This window comes from Macrosteles quadrilineatus, unplaced genomic scaffold, assembly GCF_028750875.1.
Source record: "Macrosteles quadrilineatus isolate MER2022 unplaced genomic scaffold, UCM_ALF_1.0 Scaffold_6__1_contigs__length_79288215, whole genome shotgun sequence".
Lineage (NCBI taxonomy): Eukaryota > Metazoa > Arthropoda > Insecta > Hemiptera > Cicadellidae > Macrosteles > Macrosteles quadrilineatus.
In genome coordinates, this window is record NW_026542599.1 from 51043537 (window position 1) to 51070109 (window position 26573).

A 26573-nucleotide genomic window follows, 5' to 3' on the forward strand; every position below is an offset into this window, starting at 1 on the left:
CTAATTAATTGACGTATTTTAAAAGGCATATTTGAGACCGTACTGTACATTATACGTAGCTAAGGCTTTACATAACGCGATCAATTAAAACTCCGAACATAAAAAGTGCATAATATTTTTCCTTAGTCCATCACATCAACTTTGATGTATTCTAATGGTAATATACAATGTGTAGAATACTCAGTATACATATGATTGAGGCAGTCCAGTAAATTACGAAGTTATATGGCAAAATGTATATGGTTGATAGGAACTCGCATCAGGAAAAGTGCACAATCTTTTTCCTAAGCCCATCACATCAACTTTGATGTATTCTAATGCTAATATACAATGTATAGAATAATCAGTATGAGTATGATTGCGGCAATCCAGTGAATTACGAAGCTATAAGGCAAAATCTATATGGTTGATAGGAACTCGCATCAGGAAAAGTGCACAATCTTTTTCCTAAGCCCATCACATCAACTTTGATGTATTCTAATGCTAATATACAATGTATAGAATAATCAGTATGAGTATGATGGCGGCAGTCCAGTGAATTACGAAGCTATAAGGCAAAATCTATATGGTTGATAGGAATTTGCGTCAGGAAAAGTTCACAATCTTTTTCCTAAGCCCATCACATCAACTTTGAGGTATTCTAATGGTAACATACAATGTGTAGAAAAATCAGTATGAGTATGATTGCGGCAGTCCAGTAAATTACGAAGTTATATGGCAAAATGTATATGGTTGATAGGAACTCGCATCAGGAAAAGTGCACAATCTTTTTCCTGAGCCCATCACATCAACTTTGAGGTATTCTAATGGTAATATACAATGTGTAGAATACTCAGTATAAATATGATTGCGGCAGTCCAGTGAATTACGAAGTTATATGGCAAAATGTATATGGTTGATAGGAACTCGCATCAGGAAAAGTGCACAATCTTTTTCCTAAGCCCATCACATCAACTTTGAGGTATTCTAATGGTAATATATAATGTGTAGAACACTCAGTATAAATATGATTGAGGCAGTCCAGTAAATTACGAAGTTATATGGCAAAATGTATATGGTTGATAGGAACTCGCATAAGGAAAAGTGCACAATCTTTTTCCTAAGCCCATCACATCAACTTTGATGTATTCTAATGCTAATATACAATGTATAGAATAATCAGTATGAGTATGATTGCGGCAGTCCAGTGAATTACGAAGCTATAAGGCAAAATCTATATGGTTGATAGGAATTTGCGTCAGGAAAAGTGCACAATCTTTTTCCTAAGCCCATCACATCAATTTTGAGGTATTCTAATGGTAATATACAATGTTTAGAATAATCAGTATGAGTATGATTGCGGCAGTCCAGTGAATTACGAAGTTATATGGCAAAATGTATATGGTTGATAGGAACTCGCATCAGGAAAAGTGCACAATCTTTTTCCTAAGCCCATCACATCAACTTTGAGGTATTCTAATGCTAATATACAATGTATAGAATAATTAGTATGAGTATGATTGCGGCAGTCCAGTGAATTACGAAGCTATAAGGCAAAATCTATATGGTTTATAGGAATTTGCGTCAGGAAAAGTTTCGGTTTGTAATAGATGTGGGTTGGTACGCCTGCGTACGCCACAAACGTGTTTTGCAGGGATGTCGGAAACACAAATCAATGACATTACGGTGCGAAATGATGTTTTTATATTTATATAATGTCAATTATACATTGATAAAACGTGTATACAAGTTAAAACTAATTAATTGACGTATTTTAAAAGGCATATTTGAGACCGTACTGTACATTATACGTAGCTTAGGCTTAACATAACGCGATCAATTAAAACTCCGAACATAAAAAGTGCATAATCTTTTTTCCCAAGCCCATCACATCAACTTTGAGCTATTCTAATGGTAATATACAATGTGTAGACTAGTCAGTATAAATATGATTGAGACAGTCCAGTAAATTACGAAGTTATCTGGCAAAATGTATATGGTTGACCTAACTATTCAATAATCATGCTCTAACCACACGATCACAGGCGATATGATAGATGAATACCCATACATCTATCCTCTCGCCTGTGATCGTGTGGTTCATTGAGGTAAGTAAGTGAGTTTACTTTACTCAAGGAAGCCTTAAATGTCTAATGGTAGTCCATCATAATATTATTTTGGTATAACGTCTTATTCGTCTGTTGTTTATAACATATTACCATAAACTAACAAACTTAGCGTAGGGAAAAAAGATTTAATTCAACCAAGGTCAGGGGCTTCATAAGGAAGTGTTGACATTGAAAACGGCGCCACGCCCGGCTTGGAATTTCTCCCCGAGACTACAAAAAAAGTATGAAATACATGGGCTGACGGGGCCGTCTCACAGCTTTGATCTAGCGCTGACCGACATGGTTTCGCTCCCGTCCCTACTAGTGTCACCGTGCGAACACCTGTTAACAACCAACCCTTAAGGAAAACCCGAGACAGCGGCATCTCTTTGACGTTCGTTGACCTTCGTAGCTGCTAGCCAAGAATTTACAACCCCAGACATATTTCGGCGTTTTCCAAAGACGACCTCCTTAGCTCTCAGTCCATCAGAAGAGGTCGGTAACAAGGTTATAAATATAAATTCACATTGATTTATTCGTCACGACAGTTTTTTTTGCAATCATGACAAAATAATAGAATATTTGTCGGTTTTCCCAATTTGAATACATTTGTCCAGTCTCTGTACGATCAAACTCGTATTTAACTGTAATCAAATAAAAACAAAACTAATTCATTTATTTAAATTCAATCAAGTCGTTTTATTTAGGTTAGTGAACACCAACATCACTTCGTATATAAACCACGTTTAGGGCTCAGGATTCAGAATAGTAACTAATATATAAACTAACTTAAAAGGTTTTGACGAAAACAAGCCAACGTAACTTTTGCCGGTAGCAATAGGCTGCGTTTGGAAATATTGATATATATGGAATAAGTTACTGAAATATAATTCAATGTACTATGTGTAAACTTCAATATTGATACTACTGTATATGAAAAATCAAAATCAAGTAGTTTATCAAGAATTGAACTTATCTCAAAGTAGTTCAATACATCATAAACAACACGGTGACTGACCTGCAATTTTATGTTTAATTTTTATTTTAATATCTTTTATTGGTAAGGACATATTTTGTATCCCATATCACTGGAAATGGGATACAAAATATATCATTACCAATCATTACAAGCAATACATGCTTTTAAGGCGACAACATACGGTTCAATAATGAAATTGTTGTCTACCATTTTTGGGTGAAGGTTGAATGCTGCGATAGCACGCTGGCCAACGTTAGTGATCAATTCAGTGATTCAGTCACACACAATGGAACATTAGAACAAGAACACAACAGATCGCTCTGAAACGACCGTTGGATAATATTTTTTAAATATTGCCATTGCCACTGACTGACTGATCTGGGCCGCGCTCTACTGGTTCATGTTTGAACTACTGTACGTCCACGTGGCTCGTGGCGGTTGGCATGGCAACATACCTACACAGCCATACAGTCACAGTCACACACACAACGAGAAACTCGCAATCAGCCTGGACCCGGCTTCCTGTTCCTACCAAAATTCCGATATAACTCAGTTTTCTAGATACTTACTACGCCTTGTTAATGTTAACTAGTGTATCTGTTTCTTGAATTCGAGCAATTGCTAAGTATTACAGCACAGGCGTTATTTTAAAACAAATAATAGTTATAATTTATGACTTTAAAAAAAGATTCGACTTAAAGATTATGTAAATACTCAAGATGTACAAAACAGATCAATATTATAAACATTTCTTTTATATATCTTATAATTTTTTAAAAGCTGATCTTGTTTTTTAGTGTTTTCTACAAATAGCCTTACTTATAGCCGCATTAGGTCGTCCAAAACATAGATAAAACATACTCCCTTAGTTAGTTGGTTAGTCTATGTCCAAAATAACGATTATAAATTCAAAACAAAAAAATATTTCTATTTCTTCTCCTTGGTGGTGATCTATGACTTTCCTATGTTTCCATAGTTTGCAAATCGGCTCTTTCAATGATAACTTAGAAATGCAGCATAGTGTTGATTCAGTTTTCTTTTTAGTATATCAAATTATCCAGGCCCTATCGCTTTTGGCCATTTTAATATTTACGCCAACCCAAACTCAAATACTTAGTAAATATTTAATTTTAACCATAGACAAGTCTATGTTTTAACCAAGTAAGTAAACGTTTGTAGCAAACTGTCAAATTAGCAAACCTATTGACTGTTTACAATTAACATTATTATGTTCTTCTTCTCACTTTTCATATCTGACAACAGCTGGAGTTTCATAACAATGTTTGTTTCCCATGTTAATTTTATGGAGGAATACGAAACTGTAAAGGACCTCAGGGCCTCACTATCTAATTATTTTCCTAAAAAGAAAGTTTCCTGCACAACTTCACGTTGCGCTCTTTCCAATAACACCAAAAACATTTACAACTTAATTTGTAAAAAAACGGAAACCCTAAAAAAATTATGTTCATCAAGCAATGTTCAGGGTTTGCTTAAAAAAACACAGGACAGTAATACGTTCATGATATTATCAAGTAAAAAATATATGATTTTCAACTTACATCAGAGCAGTAGAAAATGTGAATTTATTAAAATATCACGAATTTTAAGTCACTACGTGACGCTGGCTACTACAATATAAACCCGAAGGATAAATATGAGATAAATATGTAGTTATAATAATCTATATATTTAAATGCGAAATTCCGATCAACGCACAGGCCAAACCACAGCACCTACAAGTATGAGATTTTGCATACATATTCCTCTCATAGCGCAGGCAGAAAATAAGAAGCGATTTTGCCAAATGCCCAATGGGCCTCGCCCCACAGAAGGTCAAAGTTAGCATGGAGCTCGTATAGGAAGAAAAATTTGTTTTGGACAACGTTTTGTTTACATTATGTGCTCGTTGCTTCTAATAGCTGTGAATAGTGTTAAAGAAAGTAAAATTTAACTTAGTTGTTTATTGCATATTAATTTTTTATTTCTTATTATTTAATACTGTTAATATTTTTGTAGTTGTCTAAACCGTTTCATATTATGGACAAAGGACACTGAGATGTAATTCACCTTAATGTAATTCCAGGGAATACTTCAATGAAATGTCTAAACCGTTTACCTTTGGTGGGTTGTGTGAACTGGTTGCGGCTTCACAATTATTCATATTTGTTTTAGAGGTTTATCGGAATGGTGGATTGTATATAAAGTTTGGTGATGAACTTAATCCCGTGATAAGACTTGGATTCCCCTATTCCCCCCTGTCTACCGGGCACTTCGACGTTTTAGTACCCCGTTTCTCTTAATTGTCAGCCGATCCCGGAATCTCACCAAAATAGGCCTACACCAAGGCGTAAATGGCATAGCAGTTGCACAGACAAACAAAGGAAATAGCAGGCAAAGAACGCAAGCAAAAAATATGAACGAATTCATCCTGAAATACATTCCCAAAGATTGTTAACATTGTCTCAATCACTCAATCTAATTACTTTGTACTCCAGATTTGCAACGTGAAGGCACGTTTCTTTGTCAATTTATTTGTTTTATGGTAACTGTAGGAAAAATATAATGAGCAACTCGAGTGCAAAGTGCAATAGCTTAACTTGAAAAACCATTTCTCTCGAGTGAGCCAATTGCTAACTTTGCTCACTAGTTGCACAAATAACTATTATCTATGATAGTATTTTACTGAATTATCATGCAATTTTAAATTCGCAGTGCTAGACCTTGCTTTCCTGTACTTCCCCAATACTTTGTTATTCACACTGATTTAGGTCATGTTAATTGGAAAGGGAAAACTAGGTTGTAAATGTGCCTTTCCATATTTATGGTTGTCTCTATGTATTGGCCGAAAGGGGCTATTGAATCCAGACGCGGTGGCGTTCTTTTGAAGATATTGACCGCCCCGGTGCCGCTCCCTTGGACTTCCCCCAAGACATCCGTTCTAAGAAAGATGTTAGCTTCGCTCAGAAAATAGGAGAAAAATTATAACAGCTCCTTTCCATATTTATATGATAGTTTGATTTTAATAAAAAGTTGTTTAACTTATATATGAATTGTATTACATCTTAAAACGTGTTTATTAGCTCGCTTTCATGTCCGGTACAAATTTTGCAATCAATTTTATACTAACTACCCGATGAGGTAGAGACTTGAAACTTGAAACATAGCTCACAAATGGAAGACAATGCAATATTATATCATTTAATTTTCATATTTCCCTTGGGCTACGCCCCATGGGCTTGTTTTTATTAACTCGATTTCTTGCAAATTTTAATACTTCCCGATGAGCTAGAGACTTGAAACTTGAAACATAGCTCACACATGGATGACAATGCAATATTATATAATTTAATTTTCACATTTCCCTTGGGATACGCCCCATAGGCTTCCAAATTTTCCATGTTTACATTTTGAAAGAATGTTAATATTTTAATTAATATAATATAAGTCAGCTGTAAATACTTAAATTTGACAGTTCGAAGAGCAGAGGTTAAGATGTACAGGTTATGCTCCCAAGAGATTCTATATACAAACAAACATTGCAAAATAAGGACAAACAATCTGATTGCAGATATAAAAGTGTTTGTTAATAATGTCAACTGTTATTTATTTAGTACTCTATAAAAAAACATAAAATTAAATAGATTGATATATTTATAGTTAGTAGGTAGGCCATACATTCAATTTAATTCATCTATGTATTAATTTGAAACTGCTTTTTTTTGTGACAGCTAATTTGAGAGAACGGCTGGGCGTAGAAACTCGGTAGGGGTGTAAAAGAAAGGTATTGGTCTGTAGGTGATCCCTCAAAAGAGAAACGAGCTAAATTTTCTTGGGGCTCTGCCCCAGAGGCCTTTAAAGTTCACTCTGTAGTTTTGTTTACATCACGACCATATGGATAATTTTACACTACTTTTAATGAATCAGCTGTTAATATTAAAATATTGTATTCAAAGGTCTACTGAAACCAATTTCATACGCCTTGTACTGAAACTGTCAAAGTTAAATGTTACAAGCCGGAATTTTTACACGCAGCTAGTAAAATAGCTCAGTGTGAACTATGTACTCGCTCAAAAGCTGCTGGTAAAAAAGCTCTGGAAAAAGTTGACGCTGCCGCTACTTTACACGCGTAAATATTTCCTCAAAATCTTCATTATAACGAATCTTGAACTTTTTACTTTATCACTGTAATTTGGTAACTTTCTATGTAGTTCTGTTTGTACATCAGATGCATTTACCTATTATTGTTTTGTGTGTGCATTAGATCAATTATCATGGCTATGGAATAATCAATAATCAGTATCCTTAAGCATAAATGTCCTTTTTCCGAAAACTGTATTCATTAAACCCCATTACTCGTTATTATTTACTCGTTATAGTGCAATTTTCAACGTAATGCTGTTATTAACTGTTTTCCAGTAATTTATTGAGATCTTCCACTAGTATAAGGTTTGTTAGCTTGTTCAGTTAGTATATTTTATGACCTGTTTATGTCAGTCGTAAAACTCCAAAGAACATTTCCTGTCCAATACAGTGTTCATAGTATTAGGTATTGGTTTTTCTTGAATATTTTAGTCTCCTTTTGTGTTAGTCGTGTGTTCATCAGAGCCGGCCTTAACAATGTCCACACATTGGGTATAAAATACAGAATAATTTAAAAGTATTAAAATTTTACAATATTTATGTTAATTATAAAAAATTAAAAGGGGGAATTATTTTATCATCAATTTTTTGTTTGCACCATCCAAGGCCGGCTATGGTGTTTACAGTTGAAATCTAGTTAAACTTCGATATCTATCTCCACTGATTTGACAGAATTTTTTAAAAAAAGAATCGTCTTTATTACCTTATATAACGTATCTATTAAATTTTGAAGTAATACAAATTTTATGTAAAATTCTTTTCAACCCATTTTTAATGTCTTAAAAACAAATCATTTATTATGTTGAATAGTTGCTAAGGCTTAAAGTTAAAGAAAAACATTTATAAAAAACATGCAAAATTTAAATTTCCATGTTATTTATACATTACCTACATAGAATAATTAAACCGTTGCAGTTTGCTTGTTTATGAACACATTTGTATAACATTTGGCAAATAAATTTATTTAGTAATAATCTATTAACATTTTACAAAAAAAATTACCCTTCGTTGTAGCAACTCGCGTGATAACTCATTAAACTTAGGTTATTATTTAACTTCGGAATAAACATGACTATTTAAGGAGATATTTTGATGAAAATCCAATCGAGCAAATAGAAATTCACTTATTCCGCGGGTTTTCTGTGGCTGGGGTATCTTGTTACTTCAGTTATACTACTTAAAACATTGATTAAGCAAATAAAATTATCCAACTATTGTAATACAGTGGAACAGTAAAGCGCTACTCATAAAACTCACACAGAAAAATAAAATAATACATTGTCGACTTAGGCGTACAGTGACACTAACGTCTTGAAACAAACATAAAAAATCGTTTTACAATAGGATGAAAAGTCTATAAGCTAATCGGCACAATAAATTCTGACACCTAGACTAAAATCTAAAACTACAAATGAAATTATTTGATCCAGAGGAATCATGGATCAGAGTTTCGGTAAAACATTACAATGGAACAAATTAGATATTATTCTAGTTAGTTGTTTTTTATATTTATGTTTTCCAACATGTTTTGCTTACGTTTATAGTTTAAGGTTGTGTAAATAGATTATTTTCATACACGATATGTTTATAAAGTAAATAAAATAGCTTATTTAAATTTTTATCTTTTTGAAAAAGCAGTTTCATTTTGTTTCCCTTTCGTTAAGGTTACCTCTCTTCAGATTATACCTCAGATTTCTCCACAGATAATTGACTTGATTGCCTCAATCATATTCATAAATATTATATACTACGATGTATTTTACAATTGGAATAGCTCAAAGTTGTTGTGATGTGCATAGAAAAAATATAATGCATTCTTATTTGTTGCAAGTTCCTATCAACCATATACATTTTGCCATATAACATGGTAATTTAGGGGACTGCCTAAATCACACTCATACTGATTATTCTACACATTGTATATTACCATTAGAATACCTCAAAGTTGATGTGATGGACTTAAGAAAAAGATTGTGCACTTTTTCCTGATGCGAGTTCCTATCAACCATATACATTTTGCCATATAACTTGGTAATTAAGGAGACTGCCTCAATCATATTTATACTGACTATTCTAAACATTGTATATTACCATTAGAATAGCTCAAAGTTGATGTGATGGGCTTGGGAAAAAAGATTATGCACTTTTTATGTTCGGAGTTTTAATTGTTCGCGTTATGTTAAGCCTTAGCTACGTATAATGTACAGTACGGTCTCAAATATGCCTTTTAAAATACGTCAATTAATTAGTTTTAACTTGTATACACTTTTTATCAATGTATTATTGACATTATATAAATATAAAAACATCATTTCGCATCGTATTGTCATTGATTTGTGTTTCCGACATCCCTGCAAAACACGTTTGTGGCGTCCGCAGGTGTACCAACCCACATCTATTACGAACCGAAACTTTTCCTGACGCAAATTCCTATAAACCATATAGATTTTGCCTTATAGCTTCGTAATTCACTGGACTGCCGCAATCATACTCATACTGATTATTCTATACATTGTATATTAGCATTAGAATACCTCAAAGTTGATGTGATGGGCTTAGGAAAAAGATTGTGCACTTTTCCTGACGCAAATTCCTATAAACCATATAGATTTTGCCTTATAGCTTCGTAATTCACTGGACTGCCGCAATCATACTCATACTAATTATTCTATACATTGTATATTAGCATTAGAATACCTCAAAGTTGATGTGATGGGCTTAGGAAAAAGATTGTGCAATTTTCCTGACGCAAATTCCTATAAACCATATAGATTTTGCCTTATAGCTTCGTAATTCACTGGACTGCCGCAATCATACTCATACTGATTATTCTAAACATTGTATATTACCATTAGAATACCTCAAAATTTATGTGATGGGCTTAGGAAAAAGATTGTGCACTTTTCCTGATGCGAGTTCCTATCAACCATATACATATTGCTATATAACTTCGTAATTCACTGGACTGCCGCAATCATACTCATACTGATTATTCTATACATTGTATATTACCATTAGAATACCTCAAAATTGATGTGATGGGCTTAGGAAAAAGATTGTGCACTTTTCCTGACGCAAATTCCTATCAACCATATAGATTTTGCCTTATAGCTTCGTAATTCACTGGACTGCCGCAATTATACTCATACTGATTATTCTATACATTGTATATTAGCATTAGAATACCTCAAAATTGATGTGATGGGCTTAGGAAAAAGATTGTGCAATTTTCCTGACGCAAATTCCTATAAACCATATAGATTTTGCCTTATAGCTTCGTAATTCACTGGACTGCCGCAATCATACTCATACTGATTATTCTAAACATTGTATATTACCATTAGAATACCTCAAAATTTATGTGATGGGCTTAGGAAAAAGATTGTGCACTTTTCCTGATGCGAGTTCCTATCAACCATATACATTTTGCCATATAACTTCGTAATTTACTGGACTGCCTCAATTATATTTATACTGAGTGTTCTACACATTGTATATTACCATTAGAATACCTCAAAGTTGATGTGATGGGCTTAGGAAAAAGATTGTGCACTTTTCCTGATGCGAGTTTCTATCAACCATATACATTTTGCCATATAACTTCGTAATTTACTGGACTGCCGCAATCATACTCCTACTGATTATTCTACACATTGTATATTACCTTTAGAATACCTCAAAGTTGATGTGATGGGCTTAGGAAAAAGATTGTGCACTTTTCCTGACGCAAATTCCTATCAACCATATACATTTTGCCATATAACTTCGTAATTCACTGGACTGCCGCAATCATACTCATACTGATTATTCTACACATTGTATATTACCATTAGAATACCTCAAAGTTGATGTGATGGGCTTAGGAAAAAGATTGTGCACTTTTCCTGATGCGAGTTCCTATCAACCATATACATTTTGCCATATAACTTCATAATTTACTGGACTGCAGCAATCATACTCATACTGATTATTCTACACATTGTATATTACCATTAGAATACATCAAAGTTGATGTGATGGACTAAGGAAAAAGATTGTGCACTTTTTCCTGATGCGAGTTCCTATCAACCATATAGATTTTGCCTTATAGCTTCGTAATTCACTGGACTGCCTCAATCATATTTATACTGAGTATTCTACACATTGTACATTACCATTAGAATACCTCAAAGTTGATGTGATGGGCTTAGGAAAAAGATTGTGCACTTTTTCCTGATACGAGTTACTATCAACCATATACATTTTGCCTTATAGCTTCGTAATTCACTGGACTGCCTCAATCATATTTATACTGAGTATTCTACACATTGTATATTACCATTAGAATAGCTCAAAGTTGATGTGATGGGCTTGGGAAAAAAGATTATGCACTTTTTATGTTCGGAGTTTTAATTGATCGCGTTATGTTAAGCCATAGCTACGTATAATGTACAGTACGGTCTCAAATATGCCTTTTAAAATACGTCAATTAATTAGTTTTAACTTGTATACACGTTTTATCGATGTATAATTGACATTATATAAATATAAAAACATAATTTCGCACCGTATTGTCATTGAATTGTGTTTCCGACATCCCTGCAAAACACGTTTGTGGCGTCCGCAGGAGTACCAACCCACATCTATTACAAACCGAAAAAGCGCCGATGAAAAGAGCCGCTAACTTCACGACGGTAGCGCCGTCGTAATTTTAAGCCAAGTATAATAATAGTTATAGCAATAATATGGCTTCTTATGACACCAGACTCACGCAAACATGGTGGCTGGCGACACGCATCTTTGACATTCAGTGCTACCTCCAGTTAGAATTATAGCTCAGTGTTTATGACATCTAAGTATCTTAAAACTGGTGCTGAAATAAAAATCCAGCGCCTGCAGGATCAAACTAAAAAAATGGGTTGTCTGCTCCTTCTCTGTTTGTTTTGTTTTGTATCTGATGTGTAAATTATTATTAGAGGTTATGTGTGTATAATGCCCGGTGATTGAGATTATGCTAATAATATATGGATTCGTACTTAAGTTAATATACTTAAAAATAGGTGAACAGAATAAAATAAAGATACAACTTGAAGGTTAATCTTAAGCCCATCATCTACTAATAAATTATCGGTAGGCCTAGTAGCACTTTGTAAACCATAATGTTTAATTCAATGAAGCTGTTGTGTAGAAGAAAGCAAAAACCACCTACTACATTTCCTATGACTTTTACAAGGAACAACAACAATAAGAAGGAAAACTTATCGGATTTATGGGTGAGTAAATATAACTGACTTTAGAAAAAATAGACATAGGCTAATTATTGTAATCCTGCAGTCTACAGATAACCCTACTTTCGTAATACATGGATGCCACTTATTTTAGAGGGATTTTTATTTATTTACTTTCCATAAATATACTGTCAGTATATTAATTAATTAGGGCTAAATTATCTTTACTTATTACTGCACTTTACTTTAGGTCCTACACAAACAACTGAATGAAAATATAGAATATTCGATTGTTTCATTCGATATATCGTTTGGTTAGTTAGGTCAGGTTAACCTTACCTAACTAACCAAACGATATAGAATAATCGATATATCGATCGATATTTTCATTAGAATGAGTGTAGGACCTGAAGTAAAGTGCAGCCATTATTTGTAAGCTATGTTTTTCAATATATTATTAATCAATATTTTCAATCGACAGTTTCAATCGATATTAGGGTTGCCCAGTTAAGAAACTGTACTCCATGATACCACCCCTTTTAATGAAACTTGTTGGCTACAATCCTCCGCTTGCATTTTGACTTGAAACAAAGGCATGAAAGCATATGTTTGTCATGAATGAAACTGCTTAAGGTTTCTAAAATTGATTGTTAACCATCATATTTTCAAAGCTGTTCTTAGTCCTCTCCAGTTAACAAGGAGTACGGTACAGTAATTGATTAGTTTAATTAATTAACTAGAGGACCCATGCTGCTCTGCAGCTTTAAAATAAATATAATATCTGAGAAATAATTAAATTTATGATTTTTGATTGAGTAATACAGTAGGCCTATATTGAGCCTAACTGATTTAACAATCGATAGCTCAAATTAAAGCGTATAATTTACTGGTTATTTTGAGTCTATAGGACCCGTGCTGTTCTTCTGCAATAAAACAAATATAATATCCGAGAAATAATCAAATTTATGAGAAAAAATATACAGAAAAAACATTACCAACACTGAAGCTATTAATTTTTAATCATACCTCATGAATAATAATTTTTATGTTGGTTTCTCCCCTTGCGTTTGCTTGAAACTCGTACGATTTGAATAAATAATAGCTTAGATGAAAGCCAGTATTTCACTGAAGGTTCTTAGACTAAAACATATAGGATTATAAAATTATAACTGGTGAAGGTACATCTTAAATTGAAGTAAGAATTAGAAAATAAATTAAAATTATTTGTTTTGGTCGAGTAATACAGTAGGTAAATATATGCCGATACTTTATGAGAAAACTTGGCGTGCATACCTTCAATTTGAGACCTCAATCATAAAAATTGGTCTTGTAGAAGAGCCAAACGAACTCCGGAAAAAACCAAATTAAGCTCCCATAAGAAATACATGGAGAGCGAATTTCGTATAAACCGAGTGATATTATAGATAAATATATGCCGATGCTTGATGAAAAATCCGTGCGTACATACCTTCAATTCGAGACATCAATAATGAAAATCGGCCAGGTAGAAGAGCCAAACGAAATCGGCAAAGAGAAACCAAATTTAACTCCCATAAGAAATACACGGGGAGCAAATTTTGTTTACCTATACACCGAGTGGGATTATAGATAAAAATATGCCGATGCTTGGTGACTAATCTGTGCATGCATACCTTTAATTTGAGACCTCAATCATGAAAATCGGTCGGGTAGAAGAGCCAAACGAACTCGGCAAAGAGAAACCAAATTTAACTCCCATAAGAAATACATGGGGAGCAAATTTCGTTTACGTAAATGCCGAGTGGGATTATAGATAAATATATGCCGATGCTTGATGGCTAATCTGTGTGTGTTTACCTTCAATTTGAGACCTCAATCATGAAAATCGGTAGGGTAGAAAAGCCAAACGTAATCGGAAAAGAAAAACCAAGTTTTTTTTAATGTCTAAGATTGTTTCCATGAAGGTTTAATGCTTTAACTTATTAATAAAAGGTTAAATTACTTGTGTCCGCCGGTCGATCCTGTAGAATCCTATTGCAGGATATGCATTTCGGCGACGTTAAATCGCCATCATCAGTCCTTAATATAAGAGCTTGATCTTCCCCATTAGCTATTAAAAGCCTAAAAAAATTAGCTATACAAATTTTATGTCCGCAGTAAAAGTAAAAAGTAGGCCTACCATGTATTTATGTGTTTCGTCATGTGTAAAATTCGTGTACGTGTTTTCAAAACTTTAAGACGCACCTAATGGGGAAGATGAAGCTCTTATTAAGGACTGATGATGGCGATTTAACGTCGCCGAAATGCATATCCTGCAATAGGATTCTACAGGATCGACCGGCGGACACAGGTAATTTAACCTTTCATTGATTGTCAACCGATCCGAAACAACAACAAACAACATAAAATGAAGTTTAACTTATTACTTAATTCACACTTTAGCCTTTACCTGGGCTAGGTCTATGTAAGTAATAATCTGTGGTGTAGTCGTAAACTTTTCAGTGTGGAAATGCTCCCCAGGGATGCAGAAAAATTTGGGTTGCTTATGTCAGGTTCTTTGGAAAATGCAAAGTGGGAATGTCGTTCCTTTGCGTTCCCTCTCTTCTTAAAACTGTTTGTTTGAAATATTAGGCTTCATCACTTTAATTATATAAATTTATATCAATTGATTGATTGATTATTCTGGTTAAATACCATGATAAGCAATAGTTTTTGATAACTGTGGTCTTAATTAGTTTATTGCTTGAAACTATTTTAAAATTAAATTGGTGATATAACTATAAGTAGCCTAGGTTTAAAATAATAAATGTCAAAACACACTCTACGTAGATAGAAACATGCTTTAGAAAGTACCTAACATTTTCTTCTGCTGACCTATAACAATATCAAATACATCCCGAGTACCTATAATTTTAGTTTTGTTAGAATTGAAGATAATTCAGAAGTAGCCTAACTATTAATAATATACTAGTGTTGGGAGGCCTAATTTGTAATTATAGTTACTGTTTTTTCCTTTAACTATTTGATGATTATTGTTACAGAATGAAGAGTTAAACCAAAGTACAAAAATCAAAATAGAAGAGTTTTGGAAAGACAAAGTGCACTATCCAGAATTTGATCCTAGTAAAACCAACAACTATTATGTTCTGTCCATGTTTCCATATCCTTCTGGTAATCTGCATATGGGACATGTACGAGTTTACAGTATAAGTGACACACTAGCACGCTTCCACCGGATGAATGGCAAGAATGTAAGTTCGGTTTGATGTTTTTGGTCTATTGGGCCTTTGCGAAAAAAACTACTTTTGGGTTGTCTCAAGTTTTTCGGCTAGTAAGCTGTTCTGGCTGTGGTCTTTTGTACATATCAGCTGAGAATGATTTCACATGGGTTGTCAGATAGATAGTTTGGCAAATTTACAGGGCGTTATTAAAGCACTGATACACAAGAGGGCCTATCACTTGCAAAAAAAATTTTTTTTTTTAATTAGTGTCTGGGTAGTGTTAATACCTTGTGAGCAACTTTAAACAAACTAATTCTGAGCTGTCGAAAAAAAAGATTCTATGAAGCCAGTATAAAATAGGTTTACGTACCTTACGTCGTCAATCCTTGAATAGTCTTACAAGCGACTAGTTTTGAAACTGACGTTTCATTTTCAAGCTTTTTTGGCTAACATAAAATTATTGGAACATGATGTCATCGTCAAAATACAAAAATAAAACATTTAACACGCAAGAATACATTAAATTACAGATAGATGCGCGGCCGGCCATAACACTCACGACGGACACGACAGGACTACCGACTGCCACGTCAGTTTCAAAAATGAAACGTCAGTTTCGAAACTATAGTCGCTTGTAAGACTATTCAAGGATTGACGACGTAAGGTACGTAAACCTATTTTATACTGTCTTAAATCAATCCTAGAGGCAATGCTGAATAATATATGAAGCCATTTGATTTACTAGGCCTACTAAAACTATTTTTTGTATATCCAATGGAGTTTTTTTAATTTAGCAAAATGTTTCAACAATTTCATATAGGCATAAAATAATTTTCTTTTTTATAATCTTTTTCATAGCTTTCAGCTGTTGTTTTTTTTTTAGTTAAAGACTTATACTTTCGTACATTTAGTTGTTGTACATTTAGGTTGGTCTTGTCTCTCTCGTGTCCAGTATCACATTTTGAGCTCAAAGGCTTAAGCAACTATTATCAAACTATTTATGCTAAGCAGAAATTTAAATTCCAACGCTGAATTCCATCAGAAACCAAACAAAAAGAGAAAAACACAAATATTCATTATTTCTATTTTGTTTTAGGTGCTGCATCCTATGGGCTGGGACGCTTTTGGTCTACCAGCAGAAAACGCAGCCATAGAACGGGGGTTGTCTTCTGAATTGTGGACGGCCAAGAACATACAGACTATGCGTGAACAGCTGAAACAGCTTGGGTGTACATTTGATTGGAGCAGAGAAATTACCACCTGTCACAAGGAATATTATAAGTTCACTCAGATGATTTTCTTAAAACTATACGAAAAAGGTTTAGTTTACCAGAAAAAGGTTAGTTAAATAAATCCTTTACTATACTCAGTTAAAATAAAAATGATTTTTGAACTTAGTAGGTAATCAGTCTGTTGTAATCTAAACACATGAATGAACACATTTGTGGTTTCCAATTCCATTATTATTCTGGTTAAGAACTAAGCGATTTGCTAATATGTTCCTTATTAAATATAGATCGTCATGAGTATCAAACATTGTAATATTTTGCCAATTAGCCTAAATGTTGAGTTAATTATGAAATAACAAAAACATAATTCAGCACTAGAGTATATGTAAGATGCAAATGCCTAGGTTACAGATTTAAACACTATCTTACTTAGTTTCGTACCTATGTAATGTATTTATAGAAAAGTTAATAATAATGATTTGCAGGCGCTAGTCAACTGGGATCCCGTTGACAAAACAGTATTGGCAAATGAACAAGTGACTGAAGATGGATACTCGTGGCGATCGGGGGCCAAGGTGGAGAAAAAAGTATTGAAGCAATGGTTCATCAGGACTTCATCTTTTGCTAAGTATGTTTAAGTTCATTCTATTTACATTTATTTTTCTTCCCAACCTTTTATAAAACAATTATCTCCTTTCATTTATTTAATACTAATTTAACTAAATTATGATTCAAGGGAATAATTATTGAACAATATTTTTTAATAGCCCTATAGCGTTCAATGTTACAAACAGTTTTTCTAAATACTTAAAAAAAAACAAGTAATGTTGTAATTAATAGTTTGTTGTAAAATTAGTAACTTAACATTAACTTGCAGGGCATTGTATGATGGCCTGGATCGAAAAGATTTAGAAGACTGGAAAGACATCATAGATCTACAGAAACATTGGATTGGAAAATGTGATGGAATCAGCTTTGAGTTTCCCATCAAAGACAGACAAGAGGAAGTTACTCTTTGGACTGAAAAACCAGAACATTTAACTAAGGCAAAGTTTGTCGCTTTCAACCACGGAAGTGTAATGGACATTGAAAACGAAGGCAGCGGCAATCGCAAACTTGACATAGAAATAGTAAACACGGTAACAGGAGATTTGTTACCTGTTTTCATCACAGATCAATTACCGTTCTTTGAAGGTGCAGACGGACGGGTTGGTATACCCAGTGAGTTTGAGTGTGATTTCGATTTCGCAAGAAAAGTCGGAATTATTTCCCCATTGGCAAAGTTTGAGCCAGAAGAGAAAAGGATTTTTTCAGATCGCAAACATGTTTTGGAGAGAATAAAAGGCAGGGCTACAAGCTCTAAGATAAAAGATTGGCTAATTTCTAGACAGAGACATTGGGGAACCCCCATTCCCATGGTGCATTGTGAAAAGTGCGGTGTTCAACCTGTGTCTCATGAACAACTTCCGGTGGTTTTGCCTCAGATGGAGAAAGTTTCGGAGAGAGGCTCTAGAATGGTGTGTTCTCAAGACTGGCTCTCTACTTCTTGTTCCAAGTAAGTGGGTAAGTCACATCCTGTCCTCGTTTTATAATGCTTTTTTGGTGAAGCCAACCACCAATTACAAACTTTGCGATATCTGGTGACGCTCAGTAGTTTGACATTATGTAATCCAACACTGTAATAAATAACAGTATAACCAATATCAGTACAGTGCTGAACCTTTATTCGTGTTGTGACAGAAGTTTTCTTTCCAGTCTAATTTAACTGTCTTTTGGGTCATTACGTAGAGAATTATTGCTGTGCTTTGTTTTTTATTCATTCATCAATTAATCTTAAGTACCCAACTTTTAGAGTGATCAAATTTATTTAATACAAATAACTCAATAACCCTAATTCAGTTCAAAAAATATATATCGAAAACTTATTACCTACATATCCAGGTATGAAGATAAAGCTTTACACGAAAGTTAGTAAGCCAAATCAATTTGTTTGAATACACCGTACAAAAATAGTACTTTTTGTAAACTAATGCATAAACTACCTACTTACTAATTTGATACAGTGAGGAGTAAGGTAATGATGACTTGAGGCATTTAAGATGACTTTTATAAATTTTCTATCACTTTGGATAATCCTATTTTTTTAAAAGTAATCTGATGCAAATACTGTATAAGTATCTTTGTCTATTACTAAATAAGTAATCTTTGTCAAATACTGTATTTGACTTTGTCTATTGCCATGTGCTTAACGACAATAAAATTCTTGATTCTTGATACCCCTCCACCACCATAGTCCCTTAAGTGTCAAATCATCAAGTAATACAATGTTATTGGTAATCCGACACCCTCCCACCAACCCGTAAACATCCTATTGTTGTGAATTAGATTTGTTTTATTACTGTAGATGTGGAGGAGCTGCAACTAGAGATGTGGACACAATGGACACATTCGTGGACTCGTCCTGGTATTATCTGAGATACACGGACCCCCACAATGACAAAGAGCCGTTCAGTATAGACACAGCCTCGCCGTTGATGCCTGTCGACATTTACATCGGAGGAAAGGAGCATGGTAGTTTACTAGACATTTTATCTTTGCATGAACAAGTTGTGATGTGGTTAAATGTCTTGAGCACTTTAACATTTATCTAGGCTATTCATACAATACTGTTTTAAGGTACTACCACTGATTAGATCCATAAATATATTCAAGAAAATATTAATTCCTTGAATTCAGTCGATTTTGGAATATTATTTATAGGTCCATCGATGTATTTTTAGATTGGTCAGAGGGCCTGTGTCTGTAAGAAACAATCAACCACTGTCTTGAAATTTGGACGTTAAATTTAAACATTGATATGAAAATAAAATATTAGTAAAAAAAAAATTACCGCTTATCAACACACACAGTTAAATATCAAAATATGAGATGTAAAGATGTAAAATATTTTATGATTTTTACTAATGATTTAATAGGTTTAATTGGCTATCAAGTCCTTTAGCAACCTTAGAAATAGTTGTAGGAATTTTTACTTTATTACAATTTGAGGTTGAGCCTAATCAAGATTGAGTTTAATGATGGTAGCTTGTATCTGTTAAACTTAGAGGTGTGCAATAGGTTCATAAATTAATGTGGATAAAACAAGGCAAGTTCAAGCTTAGTTTGCAATGGCAATCTACTGTGCAACAATACAAAACACCAATACTTCATACATTTTCTATTGAAATGTAAATGTTTCAGCTGTGTTGCATCTTTACTACGCTCGCTTCATGTCGTATTTCTTCCACTCTCTTGGATGGTTGAGGGACCCGGAACCTTTCAAACGTCTGGTAGTCCAAGGCATGGTGATGGGAAAGACATACAGAGTTAAAGGATCAGGGAAGTTTATACCTGCTGCGGACGTTGAAGTCAAAGGTGAATTCAGCTCGAGGTTGATCTAGTTCAAATTTCAGTGAACTTAACAGATAATTTAAAGGAAAGCCAAGAGGCTATTTGGGCATATTTTTAAAGGGAAGGTTCATATGACTTACCCGAGAAAATAACAGGACTAATAGTTACACAAGAAAAGTCCTATTACAGTACTTACAGTTACATATAGTTTTATTCAGAACAGTAAGAGTATTATTCAATTCAAAATTATTACTGGTTGTTCTGCCCGTGCTTTGCAACGGGGCAAGAATACTTAAGAGAATAACGTGGGTCTTTAACTACTATAAAAAGCAGTTCCTTACACTTAGCATGCAAATTATACAGGCAAATCTCAAATGTAGGCCTATTTATTGCTCATTTAATGACAATCTGTGTGTTTGCATTAAACTGTGTGGCAGAATCAAAACTAATAACTTTTTTGTCATACTGCAGCAAAACAGCAATTTTCAATAAATGTGTTGCGGGTCTAAAGTAGCTCCTTTACTCCCAAGGGAGTAATAAGAAATTTTAGTCCGTAGGGAGTAAAAGTCAGCTATTGTAAACACAGTTGTATACTTGGATTGTAAGCAATAGCATGTATCGAAATATTCAAAATTATGCATCGCTCGTTTTTATCGGTTGTAGCTTTTTTTTGCATTCTTGTTAACAGTTCCACATATTGATGGTGTAATGTACACTAACAGAATCGTAATAGTCAATATGATTGAATCTATTACTACACAGCTCTTGTTTCCATCAGTTAAATTTAAAACAAGTCGTTTTGAGCGGTTTACATGAACATTATTGTTGTTATTTAACTTGGTTTGCTAAAATAATGGCGCAATATTACAAAAAATATAGTTCATATCACAGGCAAAGTCTTTTCAACCCTCGCTCAATTTCTGACGATGGCTTTGTCTCAATCGTAATCGTAACACTTGAAATTGGGTTGAAAAAGTAACTTTACGCCCTTGTGATGAAATATACTACATTGTAATGTAAACATCTACACTGAGGATCATAAAATTAAATGAACAAACTATAAATTAAAATAAATCTAACAACTGATGCATCTTCAATATTTAAAATGTGATGATAGTTTAAAAACTAAACAAGGCCTATCATATTTTACCACTTTCAGAAAAGACTGTTACGGAGAGATCGTCTGGAAAGCCAGTAGTAGAGTCGTGGGAAAAGATGAGCAAGTCCAAGTACAACGGTGTGGAGCCAGGTGAGATGATTGAGAAGTATGGAGTGGACACTACGAGGCTACTAATCAACGGAGCTGTCGCCCCCACCTCCCAGCGTAACTGGGACGAAGCTAGTGAGTGATAAAAAAGTATCAATCAAGATAAGGACTAATAGGGCCTATTAGCGAATTTCCCACAAGTTATAGGGAATAAGCTATTTTATTTCAACTCAGGCATGAATGAGATGCCTCTTGGGGCTTTGTTACTGACTAAGATCAGCTATCCCATTAGCCAGGTCTATTCATTAATAGTCCAATGTCCTGATACAAACAAATAGGAATCTTGTTCTGAAGGGTCTGAAATAGTTTTATTTTTGTTATTTTCATCACTGTAATTTCTTTAAGGAATAGTGAATCTATTTTGCCATCATGGGATGTAGACTGGACTTTTATGCTTCCTTGAGGTTTTATCAAATGGTATCGAAAGTTCAAACATTATATTCACAACTTAATTTAAAACAACATTTGTTTTTAGTTTGAACTTTTAAACAAAATGCAATATTTTAACAGCATTAAAAATCAGTGGTAAGAATGATTACTAATAACTAATCTCAAATTAAAAACAGCCTTGAGATCCGTACAGTAATATTAAATCAAAAGATAAAAATATATTGTTGTTAGAAATGAAGGATATTTCAAGCTAAATATGTTTCAAACTGTTACTGCTCATTTTCAGCAGGGTTGGCAATTGAATTAAATTACATCGATCAATGTTTGTCAAATATATAAAAAAAACTTACTCATACAGATTAAACATTTAGCAGTTTGTAGTATGGAACCCAAAAATGACTGGTCAACATTGTCTCTACCATTTTAGAAACTCACGAGGGACCATGTCAATTGTCACAGTAAGTACTTACAGTACGGTCCACAAGAGTCTGTAGTTGAGGGAGGAGCCAATGAGGATCGCATGTTGTTGCCAAATCTAATAATACCAGCTGATTTTAAGTATTTTAATTAGTGTCCTCCATAGGCGATATGACTACTTCACACTAGCCCTGTCTTGTGATTGGCTGACGCCAACTGCAGACTCTCATGGACCCTAGTATAATTTCCTGTTTCCTAGTTATTTCACAAAACAGCTGATGTTTTTTTTTTCAAATATTTCTAACTTTTGTTTAACATGGTTTCCTTGCCATTGGCTAATTGTATTTTAAGGAATAAACAATTCCTTCCATACTTGATTTTCTTCCGATTTTAACTGTTCAAAATATTTAAAACTTTTGAATTCTGCTGAAGATGACGTCTCATATTTTAAAATGTTTAAAATGAAATAATCTACATTTGAAAGCCTATGGTAACTACATAAGTAGATTTTTAATATTACAACTGACTAATAATTCAATTTTTACAAAGGCTCATCTCAAATTACTTTTCAGCCTTTGCTGGAGTTTTGAACTGGCAGCGCCGGATGTGGATGACGGTGGCTGAGATGCGTAAAGCCGCTACACTGCGCCAGACAATTGCGCCACCTACAGACCTGGCGCAGGTAGAGGAGCTACTGAGAGACAGCCGTAACTACTATCTGAGGAGCATCACTACGGCATACAACACAACACATCAACTCAACAAAGTCGTGTCTAGCCTGCAGGGACTCACTGGTGACATGAGGGTGAGATTTTCATTGACTAAAACTTAGGGAAGTGTCGACTCTCGATACCACTGATTCTGGAACATTGTTAGGCTTATCGAGAATCAAGAGTCGATGCCAATACCAAAGCGATATCGAGACAATTATTTGCGAAGATGTGACCGTAGGAGATAATAATTTCACCATGAACAACTTATACATAGACATGTTTTATTTACACTAAATGTTCATTATAATGTACAATTCAAATGTAACAACAGGTGTTTTGTCATAGTCGTAGGCCTATATTTAAAAAATAAAATTAATAGTTGACATAAACCATATTTGGCTATCAATGAATTTTTAAAACTACAATATGGGTTCTCCAAATATTCTCCAGGTGAATTTTATACTTATCAATTATTTACTTTTTTATTTGATCTTGGAATTGTGTAATATTTAGATTTATTTAGGTACAGAGTAATCCATTGTACAATCTAAGTCCTAAATATTGAGGGCTCTTTCTAAATATTAATATTCATATTGTCAGAAAAAGTTGACCTCTTGAAAGAAGGTTAAGTTGGACAGAAAAACTTACGTAAAGAGGAAACCTTTCAATCTGTTACTATGTTGTCAAGAAGACTGCACTTATGTAAATTTCTCCACAAATCAGACAATCGATAACTCAATCGATCCTCTGCAGCTCACTTTAAACTGAAAACTAATAAAAAAATAATACTTTCATTCCTATTCAAATCTTGAATTAAAATGATGAAAGGTTTTTCTGTTTCAGAAATACAGGCAGGAATACCAATGTCACAGTTGGCAGTACTTGCGAGCCCTTGCTACACAGGTGGTACTAATGTCTCCAATAGCGCCATGTTTTGCTGCTCAGCTGTGGGAAGGATTGTGTGGGTTGCCAGCTCTGCAAGACTGTGATGAGTTTGATGTTGGTAGCCCTGCTCATTTACAAGCCTGGCCCCAGATAGACAGTGATTACGAGTTGAATCTAGTTTGCATGGTAAGTTTGTGTTTTCTTCATTGGGTTTAAATAATGTTAATTTTTTTAGGTATTTACTTGGAGTGAGATTGATATTTTCCCTTGTAATTGATAGATGAGACTAGCATACCCTGTAGCAGGTTTGATGTCAACAGCCACTATGGGTATGATTTGAAGATAAAATATAAATGCATTGAATCAATCAATCAATCAATTATTTAAGATGGGGACGCCAAAATGTGCGTATTTTAACCCAAATATGAGTGAAGGATGAGTGTAGGATGAGTCCATTTAGTTGTCAGCTCTAAAGTTTATACATATATTACTACTACAGTTGAACTAAGGGAATATACAACAACAATTGTTTTTTAATCAAGAGAAGAGTAAGAATTTGTAAGATCTGAGGACTATTCACTCTGAACAAACTTACATGCTACTTTTTACCAGAATATGAGAATACTATTCCTGTCTTATCATCTTCCTACATTCTTTAGCCTATTACATGATGTAATGATTGTTTGATTTACCGTACAACACTTTCAGCCTACTCACACAACATTTTCCAAACACTTCCTAAGGAAATATTGTGTTCACAATATGTGACCCCTCCCATTACAACTGCAACTAGATTTAAAATTAAGTATCAACATTGAATTCTCCTCTTGGAATATGTCAATATTGACTAGTGAGTTAGTGGGGTTACCTACGTAAGAGTACCAGCAGTATGTCAGTAGTAAAGAGGTCAGCTTAAGCCTTTAGACATCCATGTTCTAGAGTACTAGCAACATCCGTCACTTTATGACTTCAAAATCTGTGATATATTTGATATATAGTTGATAAGGATGAAAACGATAATTTCTCATCATATCCCTATTATTTGCATTGTGAGCCCTATTATGTTCATTGCTAAGCATAATCTCTTTGAGGTATCTTAGAAAAATTACAAATACTAATGAATCAGAATATGAAAACAATAAAAACCATTGTTTAAGTCATTTTATTCTTTACATTTTAAACAAACAACATTACAATATTTTACTTGAATTGCCTAAAACATCAATAAAACACATTATGAAAACACAAAATCTTATAATAACACTAAATCTAATGTAAGTCATTTTCTTCTTTACATTTTCGGTTATACAAATAACATTACAACATTTTACTTGAATTCACTGGAACACCACCAACTACATAACCCAATTTTCGTAAGGATGTAAACAAAATTGTATCATGGCCTTTTGATTTAAACAAATCTAAATTTGAAAAAGTTTAGATGATTGACAACAGAATTTAGCAAAAACTATGAAATTTTAAAAGCCTATAGGATGAAGGGCTCTCACGTAATATGATCCAAATCCACAAAAGAGACATCTACTGTAGAGGATAGGAGCTTTAAATTGTTTTGATACAGAATATGCCTATACAAATAAATATTTAGGGGTCGATTTGCTGCAACAAAAATCCAACAAATTCTTCTAATTAAATAGATTCCTTAAAATTGTAAAATAAAATCAAAGTACGACCCTTCACCTTGTTCATACTTTGTGTTTCTTAGTGCTTACTTTATTAACCAAACTGCCTGTAATAGGTAAATGGAGCTGTGAAAGATACACTGAAGATAAGAAAAGATCAGCTAGACCACTTGACTGTGGTGTCAGCTAGTCAGCTGGCTTTGAACAGCTGTGAAGTGAAGAAATACACAGATATGTCACCTGTTTTAGATGCCCACCTTAAGTTGTACCCTGGTGTGCATGCTATGTTAGATCTGCAGGTGGACCCTACAAAAATTAAAAGAAGTAAAGAGCCCAAAGAAAAGAAACCAAAGAAAAGAAAAACATTTACAGGGGCTTAGATAAGTATTAATGTTTAGTGTAAATTATACCATTTTTGTAAATAAAAGAAATTATAACATGTTTTTCAATTGATTTCCTTTATTTGAGTTTTAGAGTGAATCTTGAGTTTGCACTAGAGTTTATAAAATATACAGGGTGGTCATAAATTTAGTATATTGAAGCGTTATTATGTGCCTAATGGTTACGGAGAAAATTCCAAAAATCTGTAAATTTTAAATTCCCATGTTATTTATATGGAGAATAAGTAAACTGTTGTAGTTTGCTTGTTTATGAATTATTATGTTTATGATCAAATTTGGAAAATGCATTCAATTCATACTAAACTATTACTTTTACAAAAAAATACCTTTTTACCCCTTCTGTTGCAGCAAACCTAAGTACTCGTTAAACTAATGTTATTTAAATAGGGAATAAATGTGATATTTTAAAGGAGACATTTTAGTGGAAATCCAGTAAGGCAAATGGAAATTCGCTTAGTCTGCAGGTTTCCTGTGGCGGGGGTATTTGTTCTGTGTATGGTTACGGGTTACGGTTAAACTTATTTTCTATTAGCAATTCCTCCATCACTTAGTCTCATAATGGTGATCTCACGATTGAAGCATAAAATTGGTTTCGGGAGTCTGCACGCCTCAATTTGTTGTTCAATAT

The 26573-nt window shown here is 33.8% G+C and overlaps 1 protein-coding gene across 2 annotated transcripts in view; it reads left to right on the top strand.

Annotated features, from left to right (window-relative positions):
* The window catches only part of LOC128997207 (probable leucine--tRNA ligase, mitochondrial), a 31250-nt gene extending 5284 nt beyond the window's left edge, over positions 1-25966 (top strand). Inside the window, exons 1-11 of one of the 2 annotated variants that reach the window (XM_054422809.1) lie at positions 12175-12458; positions 15434-15643; positions 16710-16952; positions 17328-17470; positions 17720-18397; positions 19247-19413; positions 20083-20256; positions 21392-21574; positions 22879-23111; positions 23863-24090; positions 25661-25966. In XM_054422809.1, the coding sequence (XP_054278784.1) occupies positions 12345-12458; positions 15434-15643; positions 16710-16952; positions 17328-17470; positions 17720-18397; positions 19247-19413; positions 20083-20256; positions 21392-21574; positions 22879-23111; positions 23863-24090; positions 25661-25924 (2637 nt within the window). In that variant the 5' untranslated portion in view covers positions 12175-12344 and the 3' untranslated portion in view covers positions 25925-25966. Of the gene's footprint in view, positions 1-12174; positions 12459-15433; positions 15644-16709; positions 16953-17327; positions 17471-17719; positions 18398-19246; positions 19414-20082; positions 20257-21391; positions 21575-22878; positions 23112-23862; positions 24091-25660 lie in introns of those variants that run through there. The other variant, XM_054422810.1, reaches the window with a different exon arrangement.
* The last annotated feature ends 607 nt before the right edge of the window (positions 25967-26573 follow it).